The 20,221-nt window shown below is 35.1% G+C and overlaps 1 protein-coding gene across 3 annotated transcripts in view; it reads left to right on the top strand.

Annotated features, from left to right (window-relative positions):
- The window catches only part of HNMT (histamine N-methyltransferase), a 47,169-nt gene that overhangs the window by 7,900 nt on the left and 19,048 nt on the right, over positions 1-20,221 (top strand). For all 3 annotated transcript variants that reach the window (XM_032856148.1, XM_032856147.1, XM_032856146.1), the window contains one exon: positions 7,524-7,576. In XM_032856148.1, coding sequence (XP_032712039.1) covers positions 7,524-7,576 — 53 coding nt within the window. The remainder of the gene's footprint in view (positions 1-7,523; positions 7,577-20,221) is intronic.

The following is a 20,221-nucleotide window of genomic DNA, read 5'->3' as shown; positions in this document are numbered from 1 at the left end:
GTTTTCCAGAGTGGTTGCACCAGCTTGCATTCCCACCAACAGTGTAGGAGGGTTCCCCTTTCTCCGCATCCTCGCCAGCATCTGTTATTTCCTGACTTGTTAATTTTAGCCATTCTGACTGGTGTGAGGTGGTATCTCATTGTGGTTTTGATTTGTATTTCCCTGATGCCGAGTGATATGGAGCACTTTTTCATGTGTCTGTTGGCCATCTGGATGTCTTCTTTGCAGAAATGTCTGTTCATGTCTTCTGCCCATTTCTTGATTGGATTATTTGTTCTTTGGGTGTTGAGTTTGCTAAGTTCTTTATAGATTCTGGACACTAGCCCTTTATCTGATATGTCGTTTGCAAATATCTTCTCCCATTCTGTCAGTTGTCTTTTGGTTTTGTTAACTGTTTCCTTTGCTGTGCAAAAGCTTTTGATCTTGATAAAATCCCAATAGTTCATTTTTGCCCTTGCTTCCCTTGCCTTTGGCGATGTTCCTAGGAAGATGTTGCTGCAGCTGAGGTCGAAGAGGTTGCTGCCTGTGTTCTCCTCAAGGATTTTGATGGATTCCTTTCTCACATTGAGGTCCTTCATCCATTTTGAGTCTATTTTCGTGTGTGGTGTAAGGAAATGATCCAATTTCACTTTTCTGCATGTGGCTGTCCAATTTTCCCAACACCATTTATTGAAGAGGCTGTCTTTTTTCCATTGGACATTCTTTCCTGCTTTGTCGAAGATTAGTTGACCATAGAGTTGAGGGTCTATTTCTGGGCTCTCTATTCTGTTCCATTGATCTATGTGTCTGTTTTTGTGCCAGTACCATGCTGTCTTGATGATGACAGCTTTGTAATAGAGCTTGAAGTCTGGAATTGTGATGCCACCAAGTTTGGCTTTCTTTTTCAATATTCCTTTGGCTATTCGAGGTCTTTTCTGGTTCCATATAAATTTTAGGATTATTTGTTCCATTTCTTTGAAAAAAATGGATGGTACTTTGATAGGAATTGCATTAAATGTGTAGATTGCTTTAGGTAGCATAGACATTTTCACAATATTTATTCTTCCAATCCAGGAGCATGGAACATTTTTCCATTTCTTTGTGTCTTCCTCAATTTCTTTCATGAGTACTTTATAGTTTTCTGTGTATAGATTCTTAGTCTCTTTGGTTAGGTTTATTCCTAGGTATCTTATAGTTTTGGGTGCAATTGTAAGTGGGATTGACTCCTTAATTTCTCTTTCTTCTGTCTTGTTGTTGGTGTAGAGAAATGCGACTGATTTCTGTGCATTGATTTTATATCCTGACACTATACTGAATTCCTGTACAAGTTCTAGCAGTTTTGGAGTGGAGTCTTCTGGGTTTTCCACATATAGTATCATATCATCTGCGAAGAGTGATAGTTTGACTTCTTCTTTGCCGATTTGGATGCCTTTAATTTCTTTTTGTTGTCTGATTGCTGAGGCTAGGACTTCTAGTACTATGTTGAATAGCAGTGGTGATAATGGACATCCGGTCCTCTAAGATTTTTAATTGGACTTTCTTTCTGTCTGTCTCTCTTTCCTTCTTTCTTTATTTCTGTTGAGTTGTAGGCATTCGTTATATATTTTAGATGTTAACCCTTTATGGGATATGTCATTGGCAAATATCTACTCCCATTTACTAGGTTGCCTTTTGTTTTGTTGGTGGTTTCTTTGCAATGCAAAAGCCTTTTAGTTTGATGTACTCCCAACTGTTTATTTTTGCTTTTTGTTTCCCTTATCTGAGGAGACAGGTGAAATATCTTGTGAAGGCTAATGTCCAAGAGATTACTTACTATGTTTTCTTTTAGAATTTTTATGGTTTCATGTCTTACATTCAGGTCTTTAATCCATTTTGAGTTTATTTTTCCTTATGGTATGAGAATGTGATCCAGTTTTATTCTTTTGCATGTAGCTATCCAGTTTTCCCAGTAACATCTATTGAAGAGACTGTCCTTCACTTATTCTAAGGTTTATTTGTTTGTTTTAGAGTGAGAGAGCATGAGTGAGTGGGGGACGGGCAGAGAGAGAATCTTTCAAGTAGACTCTCTGCTGAGCATGGAGCCTGACATGGAGCAAAATCTCATGACCCATGAGATTATGACCTGAGCTAAAACCAGGAGTCAAATGCTTAATCAACTAAGCCACCCAGAAACCCTCTCATTGTATATTCTTGACTCGGTTGTCACAGGTTAATTGAGAATATAAGTATGCATTTATTTCTGGGCTTACTATTCCATTCCATTGATCTATGTGTCTGTTTTTGTGCTAGTAGCATATATTTTTGATTATTATCACTTTGTAATATAGTTTGAAATCTGGGATTGTGATACCTCTAGCTTTGTTGTTTTTTTTCTCAAGATTTCTTTGGCTATTTGAGGTCTTTTGTGGTTTCCTACAAATTTAAGGATTATCTGTTCTAGTTCTGTGAAAAACACTATTGGTATTTTGAGCGAAATTGTATTAAATCTGTATATTGCTTCAGGTCATATGGACATTTTAACAATTTTAATTCTTCCAATCCATGAGCCTGGTATATCTTTTCATTTATTCCTGTTCCTTTAATTTCTTTCATCAGTTTCCTATAGTTTTCAGAGGATAAATGCTTTGCCTCCTTGTTTAAATTTATTCTGAGATATTTTATTCTTTTTTAGTGCAATTGTAAATGGGATTGCTTTCTTATTTCTCTTTCTGCTAGTTTGTTACTAGTGTACAGAAATGGAACAGATTTTTATTAATTTTGGATCGTGCAACTTCACTGAATTGATTTCATACTTCTAATAGTTTTTTAGTGCATCTTTAGGGTTTTTTACATAAAATATCATATCTATAAAGAGTGATAGTTCAACTTTTTCCTTAACAACATGGATGCCTTTCTTTTTCTTGTCTGATTGCTGTGGCTAGGACTTCAGTACTATGTTGAACAAAAGTGATAAGAGTGGACATCCTTATCTTGTTCCTGACCTTAGAGGAAAAGCTTTCAATTTTACACCTGAGTATAATGCTAGCTGTGGGTTTTTCCTGTATGGCCTTTGTTTTGTTAAGGTATGTTTCCTTTAAGCCCACTCTGTTCAGAGTTTTTAACATGAATAGATGTTCAATTTTGTCAAATGCTTTTTTGCATCTAATGAGATGATCATATGATTTTTGTCCTTCCTTTTGTTAATGTGGTATATCACATTGATTGATTAGCAGATATTGAATCATCCTTGTATCCCAGTATCAATCCTATTTGACTGTGGTGAGTGATCCTTTTAATGTGTTGTTGAATTTGGTTTGCTAACATTTTGTTAAGAATTTATGCATCTATGTTGGATACTGGTCTGTAATTAAAAAAAAAATAGTATTTTTATCTCATTTTGGTATCAGGGCAATGCTGGCCCCACAGAATGAATTGGGAAGCATTACTTCCTCTTCCATTTTTTGGAATAGTTTGGGGAATAACAGGTGTTAACTCTTCTTTAAATATTTGGTAGAATTCTACTGTGAATCCATCTAGTCCTGGACTTTTGTTTGTTGGATTCAGTTTTGTCAATAGTAATCTGCCTGTTAAGATTTTTCTATTTATTCTTGATTCAGTCTTAGAAGATTATATTTTTCTAGGAATTTATCCATTTCTTCTATTTCTCAGTGTATAATTTGTTTGCATATAATTTTTCATAGTAGTTTCTTATAATCCTTTGTATTTCCGTGGTGTCAGTTGTAACTTCTCTTTCATTTCTGATTTTATTTGAATCCTCTCTCCACTTTTCTTAATGAATCTGACTGAAGGTTTATGAATTGTTTAACTTTTCAAAGAACCAGCTCTTGGTTTCACTGATCTTTCCAATTGTTTTTTAAGTCTTGATTTCATTTATTTCCTCTCTGATATTTATTATTTCCTTCATTCTACTAACTTCAAGCTTCATTTATTCTTCTTCCAGTCCTTTACGTGTATGATTTGATTATTTATTTGAGATTTTTGTTTCTTAGGTAGACCTGTATCACTATCAACTTCCCTTTTAGAATTGCTTTTGTTGCATCCCAAACATTTTGCACAGCTCTATTTCCAGTTTTTTATTTTTCTCCAGGTATTTTTAAAAATTTTTTCTCTTTGATTTTTTTAGTTGACCAATTGGTTTTTTAGTAGTGTGCTGTTTAGCCTCCATTCCCCCCTGCTTTTTTTCCTTGTAATTGATTTCTAGTTTCATATTGTGATCTTTTCTGATGTTTGATGTAATTTCACTTCTCTTAAGTTTATTGATACAAGTTTTGTAAGCTAATGTGATCTGTCTTAGAGAATGTCTATGTGCACTTGAAAAAAAATGTGTATTCTGCTGTTTTCGAAAAGAATGTTCTGTATGTATCTGTTAAGTCCATCTGTTCTAATGTATTGTTCAAAGCCACTGTTTGCTTATTAATTTCCTGCCAGGATGATCTATCTATTGATGTAAGTGGGATGAAAGTCCCCTACTATTATTGTATTACTGTTACTTCTTTATGTCTGATAATATTTGATTTATATATTTAGGTGCCTCTCTGTTTGGTGAATAAATATTATAATTGTTAATAATTGTTTTTGTAGCTCTTCTCTTTTGTTTTGCTCTTGCTCTATTGCCAGGTGATTTGATGACTTTCTTTAGTGTAAAGCTTGGATTCCTTTCTCTTTACTTTTTGTGTATCTACTATAGGTTTTGTGTGTGTGTGTGTGTGTGTGTGTGTGTGGTTACTATGAAGTTCACATATAACATTTTATTTATATAACAGTCTATATTAAGCTTATGGTTGTTTAAATTCAAACACATTCTAAAATAAAAACATTTTACTTCTGTTCCATGTTTTATGTATATGATATCATATTTTACAACTTTTAATTCTGTGTAATCCTTAACTAATTTTTGTAGATAGAATTTATTTCATTACTTTTATGTTTTATGCTTCATCCTAGCTTTATTTGATTTTTACCACTGAATTTTTTTCCTTCATAATTTTCTTATTTCTAGTTATGGCTTTCTCTTTTCCACATAAAGAAGTCCTTTTAACATTTCTTGTGAGTCTGCTTTAGTGATGAACTCCTTTAATTTCTGTTTGTTTGGGAAACTATCTCTCCTTCAATTCTGGATGTTAATCTTGCAGGTAGAATACTCCTGGTTGTAGGCCTCTTTTCTTTCAGGACATTGAATACATCTTGCCACTATCTTCAGGCCTGGAAAACTTCTGTGAAAAATCAGGTTATAGCATTGTGGGATTTCCTCTGTACATAAGTGCTTTCTTTTCTCTTGCTGCTTTTAAGATTTTCATCTTATCTTTAATTTTTGGCATTTTAATTATTATGTATCTTGGTGTAGACCTCTTCTGGTTCATCTTGTTTGGGGCTCTCTGTTATTCCTGAAACTGCTTCCTCCCGCAGGTTGGTGAAGTTTTCAGCAATTATTTCTTTGAGTAAGTTTTCTGTCCCTTCTTTTCCTTCTGGCACCCCTATAATATAAATGTTAGTACTCCTAATGTACAGAGGTACCTTAACCTATCCTCATTTTTTGAAAATTTTTCTTTTTGCTGTTCAGCTTGGGTGCTTTCCATTATCCTGACTTCCAGATTGCTGCTTTGTTCTTCTGCATCCTCTAATGTGCTGTTGATTCCCTCTAGTATATTTTCCATTTCAGTTATTGTATTCTTTAGCTTTGATTGGTTCTTTTTTCCATTTTCTGTGTTTTCACTGAAGTTCTCATAGAGTTCAGCCACTCCTCTTCCAAATCTGGTGAGCACCTTTATAAATATTACTCTCATTTCTTCATCAGGTACCTGCTTATCTGTTTTGTTTAGTTCTTTTTCTGATATTTTGTCTTGTTCTTTGTTTGGAACATATTCCTGTGTCTTCTAATTTTCTTTGATACTCTGTTTATTTCTGTGCATTAGTTGGTCAGCTATATCTCATGGTCTTGAAAGTAGTGGTCTTATGTAGAAGGCATTCTGTGGGGCCCAGTAATGCAGTGCCCCCATTTGCCAGAACCAGGTGCTCCAGGGGTGTCCCTTGTGTTGGCTTTCTGTACCCTCCTGTTGTGATCAGATTGCAACTACTGTGAGCACAATGATGGCCAGAGATGGCCCATAGCCTGGCTGGCTGACAGACCAAGCTATAGCTTCTGTGCACTTGCTGCTCAGTGGTGTGAGCTCCCAACACAGCTTTCAGAGAGGCTTAGCCACAATTACTGCAGGTTTGCTGGTGGGTGGGGCTGCCCCTTAGTATCCTCAGTGAAGAAATCACTTTTGTGGGGCACTGGCCCCAGGTGGGGTTGTCTTCTGGGTGTGGTGGTGTAGACCTGCTTTGAAGGGCTGCCTGCTGGGGCAGGTCTGCCTGCTGGGGCAGGTCTGCAGGGGTTTGCCAGGAAGAGCAAGCAGTGTAGATGGAGAGTGGCAACATTGGCTACTACCAACATCTAGCTAGTTAGACTGAAAAAGGGCAAGAAAAATGAGGCCTGCCAAAACTTCCATTCCTGGAGAAAGCTTCTACCCTCCAGCACAAACATTGAGATTAGTCAATACATTTCTTCCTACATGTCCAGGTACTTTTCAAACTTCTGTCTCTGTACTGGGTTTCTGATTGAGTGATATTGTGTGCTGACATTTTAGGAGCAGAGTCTCCATTTTCTATGGCCTGGCTCTCCTGGAGTTAATTCCTGCTGATTTTTCAAAGCCAGATTTTCTGAAGGCTTGTCTTCCTGGTATAGGTTCCTGTAACATGGGGTGCGTCAGGTGGGGCTTCACCCCCTCACACCTTAGGAAGGATCTCCTTGCCTTTGATATCCCTCCAGCCCGTAGTTGCCATGCTACGGGTTTGGTTCCTCCCACACCTCTACCCCTCCTACCCTTCTTGATATGGCTTATGTCTTTAGCTGTATAAAATCTCCTTCTGCTAGTCTTCAGGTTGTTTTCGGGATGAGTTGTATTATATGTCATTGTGGCCTCAGTGTGTCTGTGGGAGGAGATCAGTTTAGGATCCTCCTACTTTGCCATCTTTCCCTTCTCTTAATACTGGGCTGTATTATCTCACATTTTAACTTAAGAACAAAACAGTGTTTTATTCATTTTTATATCCCTAATGCTAAATATGGACACACAATAAATGTTTAAAAACATTTGTTCATTGAAAGGAAGTTATCAAGAAAGAAGAAAGGCATATATACAGTATGAATCACCTTAGCCTTCCTCCTATCTATAATGGATGGCTTATTAGATCACTAGACTCAAAGGCCCACTTTACCTGTTTTTTTTCTCCGTACAATCTCTAAACAAATGGCACTTCCTGTCTCTGAAATGTTTATAGTGCTCTTTTCAAAAGTCTCACAGTTCAAAGTCATTAATGAGTAGAACATATTTCCTAAAGATTTCTAAACACAGCAGTGTAACCACTGACATGAGGTTGACCTTTCATGTTGACCTAGTTTTTGTTCATTATAATTTTAGTTTATTCTCTTCAACTAGATTCAATAATCAGATTTTACAAAGCACGTAGCACATTTTTCTTAAATGACATAATTTTTTTTTCAGGATTGGTGATAGAAAATCAGAAATTAAGATTCTAAGCATTGGCGGAGGTGCAGGTATGAATAACACATTTTTAAAATTTGTATTTTACTCCAAACATCATGCTGTTTGATAGCAATATTTTTTGTTCTTTAAGATAACTATTTTTCTTTGCTTTTGGAAGAGATTGGCTTATTAAAACTATTAAGAGTAGTATCACTTCAACTAAGATTAAAGGCCCCCATAATTTTATAACACTTGAAATTTAAGCCTTCTTTAGTATAGAAATATGGATAAGATGTAGCTTTTTATATTTATTTTTTTTTAAGATTTTATTTATTTGACAGAGAGAGGGAATGAGAAAGAGAGAGTGCAAGCATGAGCAGGGGAAGCTATAGAGGGAGAAGCAGACTCCCCACTGAGCAGGGAGCCTGATAATGGGGCTCAATTCCAGGACCCCGGAATCATGGCCTGAGCCGAAGGCAGATGCTTACCTGACTGAGCCACCCACGTGCCCTGATGTGGCTTTTTAATACTTTTTTTATAAATGGAAAAACACATAGAATAAATTTAAAGGTAACTTTTATCCAAAATCATTTAATTGTTCACAGTAGAGGAAAATTTCACAGGATATTCCTTATGCTTGTGCCACCTATGTGTGGTCCATGGACTGCTTGCTGGTTTATAAACCGTTAGTGGTCCAGGAGGAGATAAAGAAGCATGCACTAGAATGTAAATCAGTGCACAGCTCCCTTCATTGAGAAACTATCAATATGGGGGGAAAATATGTTTAATTTATACTCTTATGGCCCCACTCTTTGAGTTGCACTGGCCAAAACCTTTCCCTTCCTTGGATTCAGTTCCCAAACTGCCCTCTAATACACTCCCAAATCCACTTTTACAAGCACTTCATGGTCTCACTACTCTTAGATCTGTGCTTGTATCCTAGGAGAAAATGGATGTCTGAAAAGGCAGATTGATGTGGGTGTAGTTTCTAACTCTGCCATTAGAGCTTCTGTTTACTCTTCAGTAAAATGGAAATGATTCTACCTCATAGGGTTGTAGTGAGAACTATACAGATAAAGTTTATATCATGCTTAGCACATTGTTACCACTCCTGTAAGGTACAGGCTGGTCCCTCTTCAAAAATAAAACAAAAAATTTCATTTGCAGACTTCCCCTCATAACTCTTGAGTAGTGTTTGTTTTATTTTTAAGTTGCTGGTCACCTAGAGATCTGAGTTAATATATTCATATGTAAAGTATAGTTATATATATTACTTATATATTTATACCTTTCTTTCTTCCTTTGTTTCTTTTATTATTTTATTTTGATTAAGTGATGGCTTAGTATTGGTTACCTCCTGGTAAGAAGTAGACACTACACTACAACATGTTATATAGTGTCAAGCAGTGATCTCTTGGGTTTCTCAAGTATAAGTGCTCTAGTGACATGTGAATAAGTTAAATTGTGACCCATGTAAACACAAAGATAACTATGAGCCCTCTAATGGAATTAGAATCATTTGCTTTTAATGTAGTCATTTATTCATTTTTCATACAATATACTGTGATATGATGTAATGAGGGCTAACTATTTAAAATAATTTTTATTATCATCTTCTACCAAGAAAATAGAAACCAGCAAGGACAAACAATGAAGGATACTGGCATGAACAATATTTTAGAGATTGTTTAAGTGAAATATCCTATCATTGCTTATTGCTATTCTAAGTCCTAAGGATTATAAAAGTAAATTCATTTAACCAAGACAGTTCTTTCCAGTGAGTTTTGCATATGAATTTCAGGCACCCAACAGGCAGTGAGACTATCATTTGATAGTGTCACTTGCGCTTGGACAAGAAGAGAAGCCCTACAAGAAAAAGTAATTAAAAACAATCTCTATCATGGCCAAGTTAATTGACCTTTTAATATAAAGTTAATTGAATTTCTAATGTAAATTCATCCAGATGCTTATAAGCTATCTAGAGAAAGGAACATTTGGCCTTCACAGTGATTCCTTACACAGAGGTGCGCATAAGAGCTAATATAGAGAATTTATCAAAACAAAGGAAGCAATGGTTGGAATTTTTCTGACTGAGCCCTAACATTGTATTAATAACAGGCTCTGCCTTGGGGAGAGAATATGGGTGCCCTTTAAGGTTACTCTTCATAAGAAATTGATCAGAAATATAAGAAGAACTCCAAGGGAAATTCAAGCTATAGATACTTAACATTCTCTGCTTAAGCAAATAAGCTATATGAAATAAAAACTGTTTTATTTAAAATTCCTAGGTCTAGATGTTCCTGGCATGAAAAAGCACTGCTTTATAGTGCAAGGACCCCATTTAGTTAGTTGGAATGCTCACATACCAACTGGGACATGCTTATTTGATAACCTATCATTGCCTAACTGCAAGCACTGGGCAGAAGAACAGTATATTACTATACAATGAGGAACTTCCTATCTTTTAGAGAAATGGTCTCTCCACATGTTCTACAATCTAAAGGATATCTGAGAGTTTTGCATTATCCTTTGACATCAGTATCCTTTCAAGTCAGTCACTGAACTCCAATCCATGGCAGACAAGGCCATTGGCCCTGTCTAGTACTTGTGCTTATCTCCCATATTGTTTCGTACAAGATTCTGCTTCCTTCTTAGCTTATAGACCTGTCTGGTTTCACTGTGTAAATGTTCTCTTCCTGCTTGCCCAGATACCTGCAGATTATCTTCTGCATATCTTTGGTACAAATATTTTCTCTACATACATAATGGTGCTACCACTTCTCCCCACTACAATGAAAAAAACAAGTAAAAGCAAAGAAACTAAAAATCTCTCTAAATGAAATTGCTGCTTTTATCACTTAATACTCATGCTCTTTGTTAGCCTATTTGGTTTTCTTTTCAGAAACATGGGCAGGGGGGGTACTATGCACCCTTTCTGTCTCCTGCTTCTCTTCTGTAGAGGTTGGTGACATGCTTTAATGAAACACAAAGCAACTGGATTTGCTTTTATTCAAGGTCTTGAAGTACTCATACCTTGTTCATTTTAGCAATTGTTTTTAGATACTGAGAACAACTGCATTGTATTCTAAGTCTCATAGAATATGTTTTTTTGGTTTACTCTGAATACTGATGCTTGAGCCACTCAATGGGGTTTCATTATTATTTGATTTTTAATGAATATTGTCTTTATGGTAGATAGTACATGAAGAAAAAAATATTCTTTTTGGTAAAGGAGAATGCTAGTAATTTACACTGCATACATTTATGACTGGAAAAATGTTCCAGAAGGCTGTAATGGGCAATGTGTTCTCCTTGCTCTGGGCTCTGCTTAAAGGAAAACTGCTGTACTATTCAGTCCTGATGTTCAAATGCCAGAAAGCTTTATAAGGATTAGATAAGATGATAACAAATAATTTCATTTTATCCAATCTTTTTACTTCTATTTTTATTAACCTTTTATATACTGACTCAACTGCCATAATATATATAATGGTATATACGTTTAAAGATAATTTTTTAAGATTTATTTATTTTATAGAGAGAGAGTGGGGGAAGGATAGAGGGAGAGGGAGAGAGAGAATCCTCAAGCAGACCCCCTGCTAAGCACAGAGCCCCATGCAAAGCCCAATCCTAGGACCCTGAGATCATGAACTGAGCTGAAATCAAGAGTCAGAAGCTTAACCAACTGAGCCCCCAGGTCCCCCTATAGATAATCTTTGATCAACTGAAGCAACTCACATATGAAATATAGGTAGTATGAAACCTCTCATGACATCTTTTTGGTAATAATTTTGTTGACATAATGCTGAGAGCAATTAGGTGATTTTCTTGTTCTACAACAACACACAGACATCAGCATTCCTACTGAGGTTAAAAAATAGAAAAGAGTTTAGAAACCATCAACATCTCACTTTACAAATAAGAAGCCCAAGAATCACCAAAGCAGAACAAAAGGCAGGTCTCTTGACTTTAGTCCAGTTCAACAGATTTTATGAAACAAATATAAAAGTTAATTATTGACTTGGGAAACAAGATATTAGGTACTTAGTAATAACCAGCTATTTGAAAATCTAATCTTTTATATATTAACTCTCTCTCTGTTCATAATGACATGTTAAGGTGAAACAGAAGTTTTATTTCCTAAGCTAGTTGGATAGAAGGGAAGGAAATGTAATTAGGGCAGGAACAGAAAGAGCCAGTGTGTTAAGTTTAGAAGCAAGGAGGTGGTAGGAACTAAAGGTTCATGTTTTTCAGTCATCCAGAGTAAGCCAACCATTTATATCAGCAAACTGGGAATGACTGGAGAAATACAGAAAATGAGGGGATTTTTTTTTTTTTTAAGCCCAGTGCGTGTGTGTGTGTGTGGGGGGGGGATTGAATGTGGTTGTTCCCATCCTCAGATATTTCCTGTTGATCAAATTACAGAATATCTACCCCCTAAAGAACCAATGGTTATAAGAGAGAAAGATTTCTTGAGCCAATATTAAAATTTACTGAACAAACTTGTCCAGAATGAAAGTACACACCTTGAGATAAGGTGTTATCTGTGGCTCAAGGAGTAAGCATAGGCTAGAAAATATTGCTCAGACATGCTGTGGAAAGGACTTAGGCACTGATTTCTTGGGTGCTGGGGGCATTAAAGGTGCTTTTGGTCCAAAAAATCTATGGTTTCATGAGTAACCTTCTAGAAAGTGGTAGACATTTCTCCAGAGTGGTATGGCTAATACCATGTTTGGCTATACTGAGGAAGTGGGAGTTTAAATGGGACTTCTAGACATGCACGTAATTTTAATCTGTAATGCTTATAAGTTGAAATGAGTAAGTACTACTTTACTCAAGTGCAGCATACTAGTAGATATTCTATGATATGGACTCTACTGATTAATTTACAGAATTTAGGACTGTCTGCTTTGGATAATCAGTTTGGGGCCTCAGATATTTTGTTAAAGGTATTCATAACCATATTATTAAAACTACATATAATTTTAACAAAATAGTTTACCACATTGTATTTAAAACTTTCAAGTGAAATGGAAGCTACATTACCAATTTGAGAGAAACAAGCATATTGCTATAGCATTGGAACCATTGTCATTAAAACCAGAGTAAACAAGATTGTTTTGGGTAATTCAATAAGGCTTGAAACAAGAAAACAGGATAATGACCAGAGTGAAGACAAAACTACCATTATTTGCAGATTAAATGACTGTATACTTAGAAAGGCAAATAAACTCAGTTGTACAGCCTTAGAATTCATAAGAATGCAGTAATGGCCTGATATGGGTAAAACAGATAAAAAGCAATGTGATAGATCCACATTCTTTTTCTGTTAACATGTGAGCTTTTTATTCACAGTTTTGAGTATCTACAATGTACTTAGAAGTCCTTAGCATGTGGTTTTTTCAATTTTGTTGAAGGAAAAATTTGTATCTTGTCAGTTTTTGTGACAGTTTGGGACAATCTCTTTAATTAGTGAATAGGCTTCCACTTGACATTTACTATTGAATAAAACTTTGTGATTTAATATATATACTCATGCAACCCAGTGTAGGGGGTCTGTTGTCATCTTCATTTTGCAGATGGTAAACCTAATAAAGGGGCTTGAGGATTACAGAGATTGGGATCAATGCCCAGGGTCTTCTGTAGCTTTGTTTCTATCAACAACAACAAACTTATAGAAGTGATGAAAGAGTATTTGATTAGCTAATAGTATTTAATATGAAAATAAGCAACCTATTTGAAGAAAAGTTCAAATTTTTACTGAGAACAACTCGACAAGATTTTAAAGAGCCATTATGTAATACTAATGAGATTACAGTGATATGGAAGCTTTCATGTATAAAAGGTTAAGGCATGAAATGAAATTTTCCTGAAGTAATGTATCAAAAAAAAGTTCTGGTATTCATCAAATACAGAAAGACCTGTTCACTCTGGCCATAAAAATACTGACATGCTTAATACATAGCCACTCCCTTGCTGTCCCACCACAGCCCCAGCTGCTGCTTCAGCCCCTCCTCACGGGGTCCTGGACATGTCTGCTCCCACCCCGTACCCCTGTCCCCTGCCCCCCATCTCCAAGTGCTCCAGCATTTAGACTGATCTTGCCCAGTGAGGAGGTCTCTAAGAATGTGCTACAGTTCTTCAGCGGCATCCTTTTTCAACATCTGGCACCCCTGTCCTTAGGCCTTGTCTTTTGTTTTGTTTTGTTTTTTATTTTTAATACCACCAAAGCCCAAGAGGCTTATTCTAACCATGAGTTCTGGTTCTTGGAATTAATCTGAAAAAAAAAAAAATCAAGATTTTTGCACAAAAAGTCAGGGTTTGTTGTCAGTTTCTTCATAATAGAAAAAAATTAACTGTATACCAACTAACTATATATTAAAATATATTTACATATAAATATGTATTCATATATATTTCCACATACAAATGTATAAGTTTATATACATTTATATTATAGTATCAAAGATAATTAAAACAATTATTCCATTTTATAGAATATAGTATTGCCACCATAAATAACACATTTAAGTATATTTTGATATATTCATGATTTAACTCTCAAGTAAGAAAATCAAAATAGTTCATATACATAATGATCTTGCCTGGGTAGACTAAAGGAAATTATTTGAAAGTAAAAAAGGAAGAGCATAAGCAGGAAATAAGCTAAAATGTTAATTTCTGTTTTCTCCTGTAGTGAGCTATTTATTTGATATTTTACTTCATATCTTTTTCTCAAGTTTTCTATGGTATACATTTTATAACCAGGAACAGGAAAAACAAGCCCAATTAAAACTATAATCTTATAGTTGATGAGAGATGATGGTAAAGAGTATACTCATTGACTTCTGACAGCAACTTTAGCTATGTGGCTGATTCCCAAAGCACTGTTCCCACATGTATGTTTTGGGGACAGTTTTCCTTTGGCCATTTATGACTCACTGGCAATAGCATTAATACCTGTACAAATATTTTAAGAACCATGTTATCTATGTTATAGCTTAGCAGAGGTTTTTTTCAGAGGACACAGATTCTTCCATGCCTGATCCAAGTACATGTTAGTCATTATGATGAGGGAGATGGTGGTCAAAAGGATGGTAATTGTCCACTGCCTTTTCCTAGAGACACTTGGTAATACAGTTTCCTGTTTTTTATTCCATGAGGGTAGCAGGCCCTTAGACTCTATTTATACGAGGGTATAAATGACTAATAATTTTCCTCAACAAGAAAAATTTGTGTTTTAATGATTATTAATATTGCAGGCTCACATGAGTGCCTGTGAAGTTTATTTGAGAGACAGAGAGGTATGAGAGAGCATGCTTGCCTGCCAGTGTTGATGAAATCACACCATCTGTGTGATTATCTCAGACTACCTTCACCAGTTCAAGTAGTTTAATCTTTAAGTCCCGTCTTTGGGCATGAGGAAGAAAAGTTAAGAGAAAGTTAGCACTTCACTAAGGGTAAATCAGTTTAACTTTTAGACATTACAATATGGTATGGATAGACTTTACTTCTTTGTATGTATGTGTCGAAGTAGCTGTCAAGTATCTGTACATTTAGGATTTATAAATTAAAAGTTAAGGCAAAATTCAGTCTTTTATGTGAATTGTCTATCAAATATCTCTACATTTCAGTGTTTGGCACCTTTTGGGACATTTTTTCTAAATTGTACTTCATACAGCATTTTGGTAGCATGGATCTTCTTAGGCCTCCTGCAGTTGCAAAGTATTCAGGCAGTTTTGTTCCTGGGCTAACAGCCAGAAGACACACGAAAACAAATGGCAATGCCCTTTTGACTTAGAATTTATATTTATAATTCCCTTCCTGAGACCCTACAGCTATTTTAATATTCTATCTCATATTTCTATACTGACAGAATTGCCTCAATCCTGAGGCACCCAAGGAAAGAGAGAGAGATGAGGTGATCTTGTCAAGAATCTTCTATCTTTCCCACTGCAGTGCAACATCAGATTGCTCTTGCTCTGGTTGCAAACCCATAGCTGAAATTGTTTTTCATCACTAAGCACAGAGTTATCTGGGCAATTTTTCTCCGTACAATTTTTTTTGCTTGATATTCTAGTAGAGAGAACAAAGAAGATAATAATCTTAAAGCAACATGTAATAGAATAAAATTTTTCCTGCTATTAATCTAAAGAATACACATGCATTTCAATATGAGAAATGAAGCAAGAATAGAAGGAAATCAAATGGCAAGTGGTATCTCCAGTCTTTAATCCTCCATTTTCTTGACCCGAAGATTTTCTCATTTTGGGAAACTCTAGGGTTCTCAAGCTGGGATTTGTGTTTCATTTGATGGAAGACAACTAAGAAGAACAATCTAGACAATACAAATAAATACATGATGACTGCTCTTACAAGTTGTCATTTTATTATGTAGGTGCTCATTTAGAATGGTAAAACTTCATTCCCTCATTCCCCATCTCCTTAAACTTTCTCTTAAATGTCACTTTTTACATGAAGCCTACTTGACCAATCACTCGAGATTCACAAACTCTCCTCCATGGCTCCCCCTTGCTCCTTTTGCCTTGGTTTTCTCCACGAGACTTATCACTATTCATACCAGTTGAGTATTTTTGTCTGTATTATTCATTGCTATATCTCCAGTGATTAGGACTTGGCATTTAGTAGGTGCTGAAAAATATTCATTGAATTAATGTATAATAGCTTCAACTTATTGAGCAATTACTATATAATCATGAACTGAAGTAAAAGATCTCCATATAGTGCCTCTGCCCTTTACAATAGCATAGACCACATTATCCCTAATTTACACATATGTACTTTAAAGGGCAGAGATATTAATAAATTTATATGATAATTCTGGAAAATACTAAATTTGAGCTCAGTCTTGTCTATCCATAACCTCTAAGTTTTCCTTTTCATATTTTTTTTCTATATTTAATCAGCTGATCTTGGATTTTAAGCAAAAATGTAACACTCCTCTGGTATCTGGTTAAATATATCATTGAAGTTCAGGGAATGGAAAAAGGTTGTCTAGAAGATGAGATCCCCGCTCCCTTTCCTTGTTTTTGAACTTTTTCTAAGTTCCACTGTCAGGGATTTCAAATATATATATCCCTTTAAATACAGATATGATGCATTTAAAATATGGCTCATATGAAATTGAGATATCCCAACCACAGAAATATCTGACTATAAAATTAAATAAAGATTTAACATAGCCCAAAAAGAGAAACGAAGTCATTTTATAGTTGTGGCTGATTTGAGGAATGGGGTGGTACAAAGAAAGGAGATTTGTATGAAGGAGATTTTAAGAAATTAATTTTCATTTAACTTTCTAAATTAAGATCAGCATATTCTGTTTGACAGAAAATAACACAGGAAAAAGGAGAGAAGGGGGCAGAGAATTTATGCAAAGAAATAATAACTGAAAACATCCCTAATCTGGAAAAGGAATTATATTCAGATCCAAGAGCACAGAGAACTCTCACCAAAATCAACAAAGGCAGATCTATACCAAGATATATTGTAATTAAATTGGCAAAATATAATGATAAGGAAAAAAATATTAAAAGCAGCAAGACAAAAGAAGACAATAACATGCAAGGGAAAACCCAGAGGGCTAACAGGAGATTTTTCAAGCCAACTCCTTTCTTAACAAGCCAGAAGGGAGTACCATGATATAGTCACAGTGCTAATGGGAAATATCTGCAGCCAAGAATACTGTATCAAGCAAGGGTATTATTCAGAATACAAGGAGAGATAAAGAGTTTCCCAGACAAAAACTAAAGGAGTTCATGACCACTGAACCAGTCTGCAAGAAATAGGAAAAGGGACTCCGAGCAAAAAGAGGAGACCAAAAGTGATAGTATAAAGGCAGGAAACACAAAAGCAGTAAGAACGAATATTTCTGTAAAAAAAAATCAGTCAACTCACAAAGTAAAAGAATGCAAAATATGGCAATGTATACCTACGGCACTGGGAGAAGAAGAGTAAAGAATGGGTTCAAACCTAAATGACCATCAACTTAATAAAGATTGCTATATGCAGAAGAGGTTATATGCAAACCTAGTGGTAACCATATTATTAAAAACCACTGATAAATATGTAAAGAATATAGAGAAAGAAATCCAAATATATCACTGAAGAAAATCAGCACACCATGAAAGAGAGAAAGAGAACAAAGGATCAGAGGAAATATCAAAAACAACCATAAAACAAATAAAATGACAATAAATTCATACCTATCAATAATTATTTTGAATGTAAATGGACTAAATGGTCTAATCAAAAGATGTAGGGTGATAAAATGGATAAAAAAATAAGACCCATCTATATGCTACCTATGAGACTCATTTTAGACCTAAGGACACCTGAAGATTGAAAAGGAGGGGATTTATCATGCAAATGGGTATAAAAAGAAAGCCAGAGTAGCAATGCTTATATCAGACAAATGACTTGAAAACAAAGACTCTAAGAAGAGACAAAGACAATATATAATAATAAAGGGAGCCATCCAACAAAAAGATGTAACAATTGTTAAATATTTATGCATGCAAAATATAGGAACACAATATACATAAAGGTTACAAATACAAAGGAACTAATTGATAATACAATAATAGGGTACTTTAATACTTACATCAATGGACACATTATCTAAACAGAAGATCAACCAGGAAACAATGGTTTTGAATGACACACTGGAACAGATGGATTTAATAGATATATTCAGGACACGCCATCCTAAAACAGCAGAATATACATTCTTTTCTAGTGCACACAGAATATTCTCCAGAACGGATCATCTACTAGGTTACAATATAAGCCTCAAAAAATTCAAGATGATCATAGTCATTCTGTGCATTTTTTTCCTGACCACAACACTTGTAATTAGAAGTCAACCTCAAGAAAAAATTTGGGAAGACCACAAATACATGGAGGTTAAATAACGTACTACTAAACAATGAATCAGTCAGACAGGAAATCAAAAAAGAAATAAAAACGTACATGGAAACAAATTAAAGTGAAAACATAACAGTGTAAAACATATGGGATGCAGCAAAGAGGGGTTTATTGCAATTCAGGCTGACCTCAAGAAGAAAGAAAAATTTCAAACAAAAACTTAATGCAAAAGGAGCAAGAAAAAGTACAACAAACAAAACCTGAAGCCAGCAGAAGGAAGGAAATAATAAAGATCAGAGCAGAAATAAATGATATAGAAACTAAAACCACAATAGGACAGATCAATGAAAGCAGGAGCTGTTTCTTTGAAAAAATTCAATAAAATTGATCAACTCCTCATGGTACTTAATGAAGAAAAAAGAAATGACTCAAATAAAATCACAAATGAGAGATGCAAAATAACCAACACCCAGATACACAAACAATTATAAGAGAATAACGTGAAAAATTATATGATAACATACTGGACGACCTACAAGAAATGGATAAATTCCTGGAAACATATAAACTACCAAAACCAAAAAAAGAAGAAATAGAAAATTTGAACAGATCAATAACCAGCAAAAGGATGGAATCAGTAATCGAGCCCCACATCGGGCTCTCTGCTCAGCGGGGAGCCTGCTTCCCCTTCTCTCTCTGCCTACTTGTGAACTTTCTCTGCCAAATAAATTAAAAAAAAAAAAAAAACTTAAAAAAAAAACAACAACAAAAAACTGCCAGCAAACAAAAGTCCAGGACCACATGGCCTCACAGGTGAACTCTACCAATCATTTTGAATTTTGGAACACTGAAAAGAAAATAAATTTTTAAAAATGCTAACAATTATCTCCAAATAAAAAAAGACGAAGAATTAATATCTCTTCTTCTCAAACTATTCAAAAGGGGGAGGGGGAGGAGGAGGAGGAAGGAAAACTTCCAAATTCATTCAATGAGGCCAGCATAACCCTGATACCAAAACCAGATAGATACCACTAAAAGGGAGAACTACAGGCCAAGATCTCTGATGAACATAGATGCAAAAGTCCTCAACAAAACACTAGCAAACATAATCCAACAATACATTTAAAAAAATCATTCACCACGATCAAGCATGATTTATTCCTGGGAAGCAAGGGTGGTTTGGTATTTGCAAATCAATCAATGTGATACATAACGTCAATAAGAGAAAAGGTAAAACCATATGATTATTTCAATAGATACAGAAAAAGTATTTGACAAAGTATAACATCCATCCATGATAAAACCCTCCATAAAGTAGGTTTAGAGGGAACACACCTCAACATAATATTAAGGCTATATATCTTCCTCAGTGGGGAAAAACTGAGAGCTTTTGCCCTAAGGTCAGAAATAAGACAAGGATGTCCACCGTCACCACTTTTATTTAACATAGTACTGGAAGTCCTAGCCACAGCAATCAGATAACAAAGAGAAATAAAAGACATCCAAATCAGTAAAGAAGTAAAACTTTCACAATTTGTAAGTGACATGATACTCTCTATAGAAAACCCTGAAGACTCCACCAAAAAAAAAAAAAAAAAAAACAAACTTTACTGGAATTATCAGTTCCATTTATCAGATGAAATCAGTAAAGTTGCAGGATATAAAATCAGTGTACAAAATCTTTTGCATTTCTATACACTCAAAACAACAGAAAGAGAAATTAAGAAAACAATCTCATTTACAATTATATCAAATATATTAAGATATCTAGGAAAAACCTAACCAAAGAGGTAAAATATTTATACTCCAAAAACTATAAAACACTGATG

The sequence above is a fragment of the Lontra canadensis genome, unplaced genomic scaffold (assembly GCF_010015895.1).
Source record: "Lontra canadensis isolate GAN:19392208 unplaced genomic scaffold, GSC_riverotter_1.0 scaffold11, whole genome shotgun sequence".
Taxonomy (NCBI): domain Eukaryota; kingdom Metazoa; phylum Chordata; class Mammalia; order Carnivora; family Mustelidae; genus Lontra; species Lontra canadensis.
Note: the sequence above shows the minus strand (reverse complement) of the source record. Positions and strands in the feature narration are given on the sequence as shown.